We start from the raw sequence: 14,284 nt of genomic DNA, 5'->3' as shown, positions 1-14,284 counted from the left end.
ACGCACACACGGGGAGAATGTGCAGACTCCGCACAGACAGTGACCAAGCCGGAATCGAACCTGGGACCCTGGAGCTGTGAAGCAATTGTGCTATCCACAATGCTACCGTGCTGCCCTTCAGGCACTAGTTCATATGCACCTAAGATGGATTTTTTCACCTCCTCATACGTCCCAGATACCTCCTCCGGTAGTGATGCAAACACTTCACTAGCCCTACCTATGAGCTTTGTTTGAATCAGTAATACCCACATGTCCTGCGGCCATTTCATTTGTTTAGCTACCTTCTCAAATGAAATGAAAAAGGCTTCTCTCGTCAAACCTGGGCAATGCTTGGACATATTTAAATAGATTCCCACCAAGCCTTCGGCTTTGACGCTCTTTCTCACTATCCTCATAACTATCATCCAACTGTACGTTTCCCTTTACGTCTGCAAATTTTAACTGACTGTCATGTTTCATGGCCATTTTCCGAAGTTCAAACTCTCTCTCTTTATCTCTTTCCCTGATCTGTATCTTCCTTTCTTTTTCTTCTGCTAGGACTACTCTTTCTTCCCTCTCCTTTTCTTTGTCCTCTCTATGTCTCTCTCTCTTTCTTTTTCCTCTCTTTCGTATTCAAGTTGCTTTAATTCTTTCTCATGTTCCATTTGTTTAATTTGCAACTGAATTTTTGCCATTTCCAATGAGTCAAACTGTATCTCAGGCAACCTTAAATGCTTAACAACCGCCATAATTACCTCATCTTTTCACATTTTGTCAGGTAATGTTAACTGCAATGTTTTTGCCAAATCTAATGGTCTGCTTTTAGTCTCTGTCCATAAGGTACTGCGTGTGACCGTCTCCACCTCAAAAACTTCTGAGCCTCTGAAAGAGCCATTGTCCATAACACACTCCCACTTAAACTAAAATACCACACCTGAAAAGCAACCACAATATGCTCACCCCTCACTGTCTTTAAGTTCACTCAGCCAATCCAATAGATAGACTTTTATCCCCCTCGAGCCCTCAATTGTTATGGGTCAGGGTTAAAGAATCCCAAAGTGTATCATGGAGTTCACCTGACCCACAACTTTTAATAGATTGTGGTATGGGGAGCACACGGCTCACTCTACATACATGGTACAGCAGAAATGGACCAGTATTTTTTAAAACAAAACAATGTTTATTCTATGAACTCAAGTTAACCCTTCTGAAACAGTGAACATTTTAGCAACCAGTAAATCAAATACACCCCAAAATGAATACAACACTAAGTAATCTGTATGATGTGCTTTTCACCCAGAAGACTTAACAAACCTTTAAACAGAAGCACATCAGGGTCTACATTCAATACTGAAAACATTCATAATTCTGAATTCACCAAATGATTAAGAGATAGTCCTTCATGGCAGAGAGAGATCAACAGTACAGCTGCTTTTTCTGACTTCAGCTGCAACACACTGAAAACGAAACCAAAAAGACAGAGACACATCCAAGCTTTTCTCAAAGTGAAACTAAAAAGCAGAACCAGAGCTCAGCTCCACCCACACTCTGACAACACTGCAGTAACATGAGCAGCTAACTATTTCTTAAAGCGACATTCTCATGACAGTGAGGGGGAAGGGTCGTCACAAGTTGGAAAGCCCCAGATGGAGCAGTTGAGGGCATTTATTAAAGAGTTCCGCCTCAACGAAAATAGGTGCGGTCGGTCAAAGGCCATTGGGGGAGCAGTAGCACCCCCGAGATGATCGATAGAGCATGTCTCGAGGCACAGGGGTCATAGATACAGGTGATGGAGAATGTGATGGCCAACCACAGAGATCGGGTGGTGTTGTTGGAGGTGGAGGTGGGGCTCCTGGGGGACCCTTGCAAGTCGCCGAGGGCAAAGATAGAGGAGCAGGAGAACAGGTCCAAAAGGCAGAATTTGCATATCATTGGCCTGCCAAAGGGTGTGGAAGGTACAAGTGCCACAAGATATGTTTCAAGGATGCTGGCCGTGCTGGTGGCAGTGGGGTACTGGACAAGGTCCCTGAGGTGAATAGGGGAAAGCCGGGAGCGGGGGAGCCGCAGGTGGTGATTGTGAGGCTCCACACGTTTGTGGAGAAGGAAAAGATCCTGCGGTGGACCAGGGAGAAGCGGAACTGCGAACGGAAGGGGAACCGGGTCCGGATTTACCAAGATATCGGTGCAGAGTTGGCGAAGATGTGTGCTGGCTTTAACAAGGCCAAAGTGGTGCCATACCGAAGGCAGATTCGGTTTGGAATACTGTACCCGGCGAAACTATGGGTAACTTTTGATGATCGGGCGGCACAGTAGCACAGTGGTTAGCACGGTTGCTTCACAGCGCTAGGCACCTAGGTTTGATTCCCGGCTTGGGTCATTGCCATGATCATAGATGTTTAAAGCTTGGAAACAGGCCCTTCGGCCGAGCTTGTCCATGCCGCCCAGTTTCTATCACTAAGCTAGTCTCACTTGCCTGCATTTGGCCCATATCCCTCGATACCCACCCTGCCCATGTAACTGTCTGACTGCATTTCAAAAGACAAAATCGTACCCACCCCATTCCACCTTGTGTGTGAAGAAATTTCCCCTCTGGTCTCTTTTGTATCTCTCCCCTTAAACCTGTGCTCTCTAGTTCTCCTGTGCGAAATTTGCACATTCTCCCAGTGTCTGCGTGGGTTTCCTCCTGGTGCACCGGTTTCCTCCCACCAGTCCTGAAAAACGTGCTTGTTAGGTAAATTGGACATTCTGAATTCCCCCTCAGCATACCCGAACATGCGCTGGAGTGTGGTGACTAGGGGACTTTCACAATAACTTCATTAGAGACTGTTAATATAAGCCTACTTGTGACACTAATAAAAATTATTATTATTGCAAATCCCCATTAAAGGTCAATGACTTCATAAGAGACCATTAATTGGGGGAGAACCGAATGTCGATGGGAAACGGAGGAGCTGGAACAGTAGAGGTCGGAAGATGTAGATATTGTGGGGGAGCCGGAGGGTGAGTGTTTTTTGGGTTGGGTGAATTTGTGTTATTGTTGTTTGCTAGGAGGCTGTAAGTTTGTACAGGGCAACTGCACCTGCTCTCTCTTCCCCCCCCTCTCTGTCTGTGGTATTTTGTTTTTTTGGAGAGGTTGACCTGTGGCTTTGAATGTTTCTTTGTTTGTGTGGGGGAGGGTGGAGTCCACAGGGAGCCATTTGCACAGACCAAGGAGGGAAAGGTGGGGGGAGGGGGAGATAGGAGGGGCCTTCGGGCAGGAGCTGCCACACTGGCAGGTAATGCTGGTGAATGGAAGTGAGGTGGGGGAGGTGGCCGTGAGGGACGGCCAGGTGACCAAAGGGGGAGAGACACGACGTTGTAAAGTTGGGAGATTGGGCGTGGTGATGGACGGAGAAGGGGGCCATCTTGGATGGGCCAGGTTCAGGACGAAATTCAAAGAGGTAGAATCAGAAAGTGATGATGGCGGACGGTAGAGGGGAGTGGAGGCGTAAGCCTCCTGAAAGATTCATAAGATGGAATGTACGGGGGCTGAATGGATCATAAGAACTAGGAACAGGGGTAGGCCATCTGGCCCCTTGAACCTGCTCCGCCATTTAATGAGATCATGGCTGATCTTTGTGGACTCAGCTCCACTCTCCGGCCCGTACACCATATCCCCGAATCCCTTTATTCTTTAGAAAGGTATCTATCTTTTTCTTAAAAACGTTTAAAGAAGGAGCCTCAACTGCTTCACTGGGCAAGGAATTCCAGAGATTCACAACCCTTTGGGTGAAGAAGTTCCTCCTAAACTCGGTCTTAAATCTACTTCCCCTTATTTTGAGGCTATGCCCCCTAGTTCTGCTTTCCCCGACCAGTGGTAACAACCTGCCCGCATCTATCCTATCTATTCCCTTCATAATTTTATATGTTTCAATAAGATCCCCCCGCATCCTTCTAAACTCCAATGAGTACAGTCCCAGTCTACTCAACCTCTCGTCATAATCTAATCCCCTCAACTCTGGGATCAACCTAGTGAATCTCCTCTGCACTCCCTCCAGTGCCAATATGTCCTTTCTCAGGTAAGGAGACCAAAACTGAACACAATACTCCAGATGTGGCCTCACCAACACCTTATACAATTGCAGCATAACCTCCCTAGTCTTGAACTCCATCCCTCTAGCAATGAAAGACAAAACTCGATTAGCCTTCTTAATCACCTGTTGCACCTGCACACCAGCTTTTTGCGACTCGTGCACCAGCACACCCAGGTCCCCCTACACAGCAGCATGTTTTAACATCTTACCGTTTAAATAATAATCCATTCTGCTGTTATTCCTCCCAAAATGGATAGCCTCACACTTGGCAACATTGAATTCCATCTGCCAGACCCTAGCCCATTCACCTAACCTATCCAAATCCTTCTGCAGACTTCCGGTATCCTCTGCACTTTTTGCTTCACCACTCATCTTAGTGTCGTCTGCAAACTTTGACACATTGTACTTGGTCCCCAACTACAAATCATCTATGTAAATTGTGAACAACTGCGGGCCCAACACTGATCCTTGAGGGACCCCACTAGTTACAGGTTGCCAACCAGAGAAACACCCATTTATCCCCACTCTCTGCTTTCTGTTAGTTAACCAATCCTCTACCCATGCTACCACTTTACCCTCAATGCCATGCATCTTTAGTTTATGCAGCAACCTTTTGTGTGGCACCTTGTCAAAAGCTTTCTGGAAATCCAGATATACCACATCCATTGGCTCCCCGTTATCTACTGCACTGGTAACGTCCTCAAAAAATTCTACCAAATTAGTCAGACACGACCTACCCTTTGTGAACCCATGCTGCGTCTGCCCAATGGGACAATTTCCCTCCAGGTGCCCCGCTATTTCCTCCTTAATGATAGATTCCAGCATTTTCCCTACAACCGAAGTTAAGATTACCGGCCTATAATTACCCGCTTTCTGCCGACCTTTTTTAAACAGTGGTGTCACGTTTGCTACTTTCCAATCCTCTGGGACCACCCCAGAGTCTAGTGAATTTTGATAAATTATCACTAGTGCGTTTACAATTTCCCTAGCCATCTCTTTTAACACTCTGGGATGCATCCCATCAGGGCCAGGAGACTGGTCTACCTTTAGCCCCATTAGCTTGCCCAATACTGCCTCCTTAGTGATTACAATCATCTCAAGGTCCTCACCTATCATATCTTTATTTCCATCAGTCACTGGCATGTTATTTGTGTCTTCCACTGTGAAGACTGACCCAAAAAACCTGTTCAGCTCCTCAGCCATTTCCCCGTCTCCTATTATTAAATCTCCCTTCTCATCTTCCAAAGGACCAATATTTACCTTAGCCACTCTTTTTTGTCTTATATATTTGTAGAAGCTTTTACTATCTGCTTTTATGTTCTGAGCAAGTTTACTTTTTGCGTACTCTTCTTGATAGCTTTTTTAGTAGCTTTCTGTTGTCCCCTAAAGACTTCCCAGACTTCTAGTCTACCACTAATTTTTTGCCACTTTGTATGTTTTTTCCTTCAATTTGATACTCTCCCTCACCTCCTTAGATATCCACGGTCGATTTCTCCCCTTTCTACCGTCTTTCTTTTTTGTCGGTATGAACCTTTTCTGAACACTGAAAGATCGCTCGGAAGGTTCTCCACTGTTCCTCAACTGCTTCACCATGAAGTCTTTGCTCCCAGTCTACCTGAGCTAGTTCTTCTCTCATCCCATTGTAATCGCCTTTGTTTAAACACAAAACACTAGTGTTTGATTTTACCTTGTCATTCTCCAACTGTATTTTAAATTCCACCATATTGTGGTCGCTCCTTCCAAGAGGATCCCGAACTATGAGATCATTAATCAATCCTGCCTCATTACACAGGACCAGATCTAGGACCGCTTGTTCCCTTGTAGGTCCCATTACATACTGTTCCAGGAAATTATCCCAGACAGATTCTATAAACTCCTCCTCAAGACTGCCTTTACCAACCTGGTTAAACCAATCGACATGTAGATTAAAATCCCCCATGATAACCGCTGTACCATTTCTACATGCATCCGTTATTTCTTTGCTTATTGCCTGCCCTACCATCCTGTTACTATTTGGTGGCCTATAGACTACTCCCATCAGAGACCTTTTCGCCTTACTATTCCTGATTTCCACCCAAATTGATTCAACCTTGTCCTCCATAGCACCAATATCATCCCTTACTATTGCCCGGATGCGATCCTTAAACAACAAAGCTACGCCACCGCCCTTACTGTCCATTCTATCCTTTCGTATAGTTTGATACCCTTGGGTATTTAACTCCCAGTCGTGACCATCCTTTAACCATGTTTAAGTAATGGCCACTAAATCATAGTCATTCACGATGATTTGCGCCATCAACTCATTCACCTTATTCCGTATACTACGAGCATTCAGGTAAAGTACACTTATGCTGTTTTTTATGTCTTTGTTATGAATCCTAACACCTTGATCAGTAACTTTTCACAAATTATTTTTCCTCTTACCTTTTCTCCTAATTTTCCTTGTCTTTGAACCCATGTCTCTACATAATAACCTGTCACGTAACCTGCTGCCTTGCTCTCCATTAACCATTATACTGTCCATAGCTTTACCCTTCCCCCCAACTTGCTAGTTTAGTTTCGATTAGTTTTGATTTAGATGGATGAAGAGGACTCGGATCTTCGCACAACTGAGGAGTTTAATGGTGGGAGTGGTCTTTCTGCAGGAGGCACACCTCCGGGTGAAGGATCAGGTCAGGTTGAGAAAGGGGTAGATTGGTTAGGTATTCCATTTGGGGTTTTATTCAATGTCGCGGGGTTATTTTGCTGAGCAAAAGGACGGGGTTTGTAGGGGCCAAGAAAGTGCGGGACCAAGGTGGGAGGTATGTGATAGTGAGTGGGGTGTTGGAGGGGATGCCGCTGGTGCTAGTGAATGTATATGTACTGAATTGGGACAATGTGGGGTTTGTGAAGGGATTGCTGGGAATGATTCCGGACCTAGATTGCATCAGTTGATTGTGGGGGGCGATTTCAACTGTGTGCTGGAACCGAGGGTGGATAGATCGAGCCCCAAGTCAATGGGAAGTTTGAGGATGATGAAGGAATTGGGAGGGTTTATGGAATGCATGGGAATAGTGGACCCGTGGAGGTTTAGGAACCCAGTGGGCTGGAGGGGGCACTCATTCTTCTCCCATGTGTACAAGGTACACTCTCGAATTGATTTTTTTTGTAGTGAGTCGAGAGGTGCTGGTGGGAGTGATGGGAGCAGAGTATGCAGGAATTATGATCTCGGATCACGTGCCGCACTGGTTGGAGGTTAGACTTAGTTCGAGGCAGGAGCAGAGGCCAGGATGGAGGCTGGATTCAGAGTTTTTGGCGGATAAGGGATTCTGTGAAAAGGTGTGGTCAGTGATTATGTGGAGTTGAATCAGAATGGGGATGTGTCCACGGCTACGTTTTGGGAGGCATTGAAGGCGGTGGTTCAAAGAGAGGTTATCTCGCTCAAGGCGCATGGGGGGGGGGGGGAAGAGAGAGAGGAGTGTGGACAGTTGTTGGACGAGATAGTCGAGGTGGACAGGAAGTATTTGAGAGCTCCTCCCAAGGAGGGGTTGGCGGTGAGATAAACGATACAGGGGCAGTTTGACAGGCTGATGATAGGAAAGGCTATTGGGCAGCTATGGAGGGTGAGGGGGTCCACTATTGCTGCTGTTGTTCGCGCTAACGGTACAGCCCTTGGTGATGGCCCTTAGGGGGTCAGTGGAGTGGCAGGGGGTTGTGAGGGGATTAGGGAACACCAGGTGTCACTGTACACAGACGACCTGTTGCTGTTCGTGTCGAACCTGTTGGAGAGTATGGGGAGAATTATGGGTGTACTGGAGAGGTTCGGGGCCTTCTCGGCATAAAAGTTGAATGTCGGAAAGAGTGAGGTATTTTTGGTGAATGTGGCATGTTGGGGAGCCAATCTGGGTGCATTGCCATTTAGGGTAGCCAGGGACAGGTATCTGGGGGTCCAGGTGAAGGGGGGTGGTCGATGATGCGCAAATGGAACCTAGACAACGTTGATGGAATAGGTTAGAGGGGATTTTAGGAGGTGGGATACGCTACGCCTGACACTGGTGGAGAAGTTCCATGTGGTTAAGATGAATGTCCTAGTGTTGAAAAGAATGCATTTTTAGCACATCCTCACTCGAATGCATTTGAAAATACCACATAAATATGAGCTATTTGTTCCCACTGCCCTTGAGGCCGACAGAGTTGTCAGGTATATGAATCACTGTTTGATTAACATTTCAATGGCAATTAAGTTGCAGAGCTTCATCATATTGGGGGGGGGGGGGGGGGGGGGGGGGGGGGGGGGTGGAAAATCAGATCAAATATTTCTAACCAAACACTAGAAGGAAAATTAGAAAACAATGAAGGTGAACAGAGAAAAAAACAGAAATTGTGGAGAGAAGAGCAAAACTTAAGGTGGGCATCCCTGGAATAGAACAGCAGTGAATCAGTCGGTGTAAAAAAAAAGCACAGCACTGTGGATGTTGGACATCTGAAATTAACAGAAAATGCTGTAATTGCTCAGGCCAGGCAACATCGGTGAAGAGAAAAAGAGCTAACATTTCTGGTTGATGACTTTTCAGTAGAAGTGAAACATTAACTTTTACCCTCTCCACAGATGCTACCTGACCCGAGTATTTCCAGCATTTTCTGTTCTGATTTCAGATTCCCAACATTTGCAGTACCCTGCTTTTCAAACATATCCAAACGCTAATTAGAAGTTGCCTGAAACCTCTCGGCGAAAATACTACAGAACTGAGTCGTATTTTAATTTAAAAATCCAAAACAATTAAGGGACAAAAAAAAAGCTTGGTTTATATTCCCTTATTAGAACAGCTTTGACGTCTGCAACCGCAAGTTTTACAAAGAAGAGCAGAGTTGATTTATATACTTGACAACTCATTAAGAGAGTGACAGTTTGAAATGTTGATCACCTTGTTTTGACTAAAGGTCTCAAGGGAGTGTGGAGGCAACAAGCTCAAAAAAAAACTCTCCACGCTTGCAAAAACAAAAGAAAATGCTCAAAAACTCAGATCTACAAGGAGTTACAGGTATACTACTCAACGTGACAAAACCCCAAACCCTGACCCACCTCCCTAGGGGTTAACCACCAAGGCACAGAACTGTACCCCATCCCCCAGCCCCTCGGTACCAGAGGCAGGGAAACAAAACCCAGCGCCCCCAGGAAATCCCTCCCCATGCTCTCAGAGGGGGACAATCCAAGCTCCTAGAGGTACAGGATAACCGGGCCACAGCACCAGGCCCTGGCCTGGAGGGGGTGCACCCACCCGAGAATAAGAAGAATTGTCAAGGCACCCAAAAATTAGGGAAGGCAGATTCCCTTCTCCCCGGTACAAACACAGAACACTTCCTTCCTCCCTCCCCCCAAACACCCACGCTTTTTGTATCATCTATAAACTTAAACCAAAAAGAGAAGGGGCCAAATCTTGTGATGGTTTAAAAGCCACGAATCACCGACTGTATAGAGTCTTGAGCACATGGACATGTGGGTGGCAAAGCAGTTAGCACTGCTGCCTCACAACACCAAGGATCCAGGTTTAATTCCAAAAGAGACAACAATCTCTCCCTCAACGTCAGCAAAACTAAGGAGCTAGTCATTGACTTCAGGAAGCAAAGTATCGTACACAGTCCTGTCTGCATCAATGGTGACGAGGTGGAGATGGTTGACAGCTTCAAGTTCCTAGGTGTGCTCATCCTCAACAATCTATCCTGGTCCACCCACGTCGACGTTACGACCAAGAAAGCACAACAGCGCCTATACTTCCTCAGGAAATTAAAGAAATTCGGCATGTCCACACTGACTCTTACCAACCTTTACAGATACATCATAGAAAGCATCCTATCTGGCTGCATCACAGCCTGTTTTGGCAACAGCTTGGCCCAAGACCGCAAAAAACTACAGAGAGTCGTGAACACAGCCCAGTCCATCACGCAAACCCGCCTCCCATCCATTGACTCTGTCTACACCATCCGCTGTCTTGGAAAAGCAGGCAGCATAATCAAAGACCCCTCCCACCGGTGTTATTCTGTCCTCCAACTTCTTCCATCAGGCAGGAGATACAAATGTCTGAGAACACACATTAACAGGTTCAAAAACAGCTTCTTCCCCGCTGTTACCAGACTCCTGAATGACCCTCGTATGGACTGAACTAATCTCTTCACATATCTTATCTACTGAGTAGTACTATACGCCTTATGCTCACCTCATGCCTGTACCTATGATTATACAACGTGTATTTAAGTATGTCCTATGTTTTTTCATGTATGGAACGATCTGTCTGGACTGTATGCAGAACAATACTTTTCACAGTGCCTCAGAGATTCAGTCCATAAGTTGACCCTTAGTGTCCAAAACGTTTGGTGGGCTTATAGGTGTAGGGCGGGTGCATGGGCCTGGGTGGGATGCTCCTTTGGAGAGTTGGTGCAGTCTCGATGGGCCTCCTTCTGCACTGTAGGGATTCTATAATGCAGGCTGACCATCCCAGTGCTGTAAATAGGGTACTGGGCTGCCAGAGTTTTTTTTAAAGAACTATAGGTTAAACTGAGACCTTATTCTGCCCTCAGGTGCATAGACATCCCATAACACTATTTCAAAGAGCAGCAGAGGAGTTCTCCATATGTCCAAGTCAATAGTTTTCCTTCAACCAACAGGAATAAAATCAGTTACCTGTTCTGCACCGCATTGCTGAGTTTGCTGTGCATTTTTTACATTGCGATATAACACTTCCAAAACGTAATTCATAGAATCAATAGAATCCCTACAGTGCAGGAAGTCATTCAGCTCATCGGGTCTGTCCCAACCCTCCGAAAGAGCACCTACCCAGGTCCACTCCCCCACCCTATCCCCACAATCCCGTAACCCTACCTAACCTGCACATCGTTGGACTCTGGGAGGAAACTGGAGCATCCAGAGGAAACCCGTGCTGACACAGGGAGAACGTCCAAACTCCACACAGACTGTCACCCAAGGCTGGAATTGAACCCGGGTCCCCGGTGCTATGAGACAGCAGTGCTGACCACTATGACCCCCCCCCCCCCCCCCCCAAATAACCTGAATGGGAATCATAATGAAACGTCACTGGCTGCAAAGAGCCCAGACCTCCTGAGAATATCCTAAAGAAGCACAAGTGCTTCTATTCTTTGACAAACTCAGCTGAATATGGCACAACCGGATATGGGTGGGGTGCTCATTGAAATCACTTTGGTATGCCGGCGCAGAGCCTAAACTTAATTAAATAGGGGAGGGGGGCGGGGGCAGCTGCTGTCCTGAGAGTAACCGGCCGACCGTTAAAACGTTGACTCCAGCAATAAAGCTGCGAGGTTGAAACTCCGGCTCCTTCCTCAACAAGCTGACACGACAGGCTGTCTGACCGATGCAGCACGAACAGGATCCCTCTCCCTCTCTCAGGCACCTTCTTACCTGAGGCCGCCGGCCCGGAGGGGCATCGACAACAGCCACGCTCTGGAGGCCGCCATAGCAGAAGCCCCGCCCTCAAAGCAGCGGCCAATCAACCACTCTGATTAGCCCTCCCAGGATGCCCCGGGCGATCGGCGCGCGCGGAAGGGGGAGGGACGTTGTCATGGCGACGCCAGTAGGTGCCAGTCTCAGGGTGAAGAAGCTGCAGGTGTGGCAAAGGTGACTGCAGCAAGGGATGGAGAGATAGATTGGTGCCACCTCTGTCCATTCGAGCTGTTGAAAAATGAAAAAAAAAGAAAAATGATTAGTGTCACAAGTAGGCTTACATTAACACTGCAATGAAGTTACTGTGAAAAGCCCTAGTCGCCTGTTCGGGTACACAGGGAGAATTCAGAATGTCCAATTCTCCTAATAAGCACATCTTTCGGGACTTATGGGAGGAAACCGGAGCACCCGGAGGAAACCCACGCAAACACGGGGGAACGTGCAGATCCGGCACAGACAGTGACCCAAGCCAGTAATCGAACCTGGGACCATGGTGCTGTGATGCAACAGTGCTAACCACTGTGCTACCGTGCCACCTTGGGGCCTCCAGTCCTCTGGGAGATCCCCACGAGTGCCATTCCGTCTGGACCCTGTTTGTGGAGATCAGCACCAAACAGCACCCCGTTTGATAGTGAGGAAGATACCAATATGAATCAAGACCTCTGGCCATTCACCATCCCCCTCAAAATTCTATGGAATGCTCAGTGAACCCTTTGGCCCTGGTACCAGGGAGATACCATACTATTCTGGAATCACGTCAGCAGCTACAGAAATACCTGTCTGTTCCCCAAACTACTGAGTCTTCTATCATTGTTGCTTTCCCAATCTTGCTCCTACAACGCTTACCCCCCACCCCCACATCCCAGTACAGCTGAACCAGCCATGATGACCGGCGCCACGATGCATGGCAATAACTTGGGACAGGCTAATTCGAGGTGGAGCTGTGGTTCCAGATGAAGCACACAAATGAGGGTCAATTTAACCTGGGTTAATGATGCCCAACTGAGGCTCCCTCACAATTTGCCTGAAGGACAGTGCTTTTGAAAATGTAGCACTCCCTCAGGATTACACTGAAGGAGGAAGAAAGGATTCAGGACAGGGAAACAAAGGGAATCGTTGCTTTCGATCAGGCATTTTGAAACCCAAGATCGCGAGCAGCGGGTGGGTGTTGGAAGGATCGCGGGGTCATGCATCATGGCGCTCCAGATCACAGGAAGTAGTGCCCAATGGCACGACCGACTTTTTAAAATGCCAGCCACAACCGGCTTTCAGAATGCCGGCGGTTCTGTGCTTGCGTGCCCCCTCAGCAGTACGCAAGCCCAGAGCTCAACGAGGCAGAATGTCTCCTCCTGACATCAGCACGCTGACCCAGGATCAGATGTATTTTTAAAATCACTGGAATCTTCCTGCCTGGAGCGATGGTAGAGAGCCGGTCATGTACGCTGTCATCACGTGTTATGGGCACGAGAGAGATTCCTCCATTTTGCAGCTGCCAATGTGAACTCCTGGGCCTCTGGTGAACAACCCATGAAGAAGAAGCTGCAAACACCAACAAAGCAATATAAAGATGATTACTTGAGGTGTGGGTTATTAATTGTGCCACTGCAAATCAGGATTCAATGTTCATGAGAAGCACTGGCAAATGAAAGTTTAAAACCCTCAAAATTTGAAAGACATTTGAAGACTATACTCGGCAAGTTTGAGGACAAACCTTTTGACTTTTTTCAACAGATGCAGTGAGATCTTAACTCATCAGCTGAAGTCATTATCAGAAATATAACATTGAAAAGCAAAGCACATGTCAGATTAAAAATAATTGAAAATGGTGGGTCACGGAGTTCGGGCAGCGTGGGTCGCAAAGGTCAGCCAGCGCGGGTCGTGAAGGTCGGCTGGTGTGGTTCCCGAAGGATGGCCGGTTGGTAAAAATGGGTCACGGGCAAAAAAGTTTGAAAAACAGTGCTTTAGATCATTGACTTGGAAAGAGGCTAACAGTACTGGGACTGAAGATGTTTTCATAACTTTTGGGATCCATCAGGTCATAGACCATGAGATATAGGAGCACAATTAGGCCATTCAGCCCATCGAGTCTCCTCCGCCATTCAATCATGGCTGATATGTTTCTTGTCTACATTCTCCTGCCTTCTCCCCATAACCCCTGATCCCCTTATTGATCAAGAACCTATCTCTGTCTTAAAGACAGTCAGTGACTAGGCTTCCACAGCCTGCGGCAATGAGTTCTACAGATCCACCCTCTGGCTGAAGAAATTCCTCCTCATCTCTAGTGAGATAATTGGGGAAAAAATGGGTAAGCTTGTGAATATTTCTGGACACATTGAAACTTTTTTTAATAGATATTTTACTTTTAAGCAAGTAAGTGCTGGATGAATAATGCCACCAGTGGGATTCACAATCGGAGGAATCCTCCGCGCCACCGGCAGCGTACCCACGCCTGCACATTTCCCGATGGCATGGGGTGGCCCACAATGCAAAACTCCATTGGCCGGCTGCAGGAATGGAGAAGCCCGCTGCCGGCGGGGGCGCGCCGGAAAACGGGGCTGGCAGGACGGAGAATCCTACCCCATATATTTCTGAGAATTATTTTTTGCTGTCATTGCAGGAGAAAGGATTTAGGGCATTGGGAAAAGATTTAGGGAGAATAGTTTTCTGAGATAACAAAATTAGAAATGGCTAAATGATAAGCAGAGAAACATAGTGCCCTTAAAAAAATGAAGAATAATGCTGCTTGATGTTCGCAGTATTGAGTACAGACACAAAACAT

The 14,284-nt window shown here is 46.9% G+C and overlaps 1 protein-coding gene across 4 annotated transcripts in view; it reads right to left on the bottom strand.

Moving 5' to 3' along the window:
• pisd (phosphatidylserine decarboxylase) overlaps window positions 1-11,558 on the bottom strand; it is a 209,295-nt gene extending 197,737 nt beyond the window's left edge. For 2 of the 4 annotated variants that reach the window (XM_072498774.1, XM_072498783.1), the window contains exon 1: window positions 11,464-11,558. In XM_072498774.1, the coding sequence (XP_072354875.1) occupies window positions 11,464-11,519 (56 nt within the window). In that variant the 5' untranslated portion in view covers window positions 11,520-11,558. The remainder of the gene's footprint in view (window positions 1-11,463) is intronic. The other 2 variants (XM_072498827.1, XM_072498836.1) reach the window with 2 other exon arrangements.
• Between the last annotated feature and the right edge of the window lie 2,726 nt (window positions 11,559-14,284).

This window comes from Scyliorhinus torazame, chromosome 1 (assembly GCF_047496885.1).
Source record: "Scyliorhinus torazame isolate Kashiwa2021f chromosome 1, sScyTor2.1, whole genome shotgun sequence".
NCBI classification, from domain to species: domain Eukaryota; kingdom Metazoa; phylum Chordata; class Chondrichthyes; order Carcharhiniformes; family Scyliorhinidae; genus Scyliorhinus; species Scyliorhinus torazame.
Note: the sequence above shows the minus strand (reverse complement) of the source record. Positions and strands in the feature narration are given on the sequence as shown.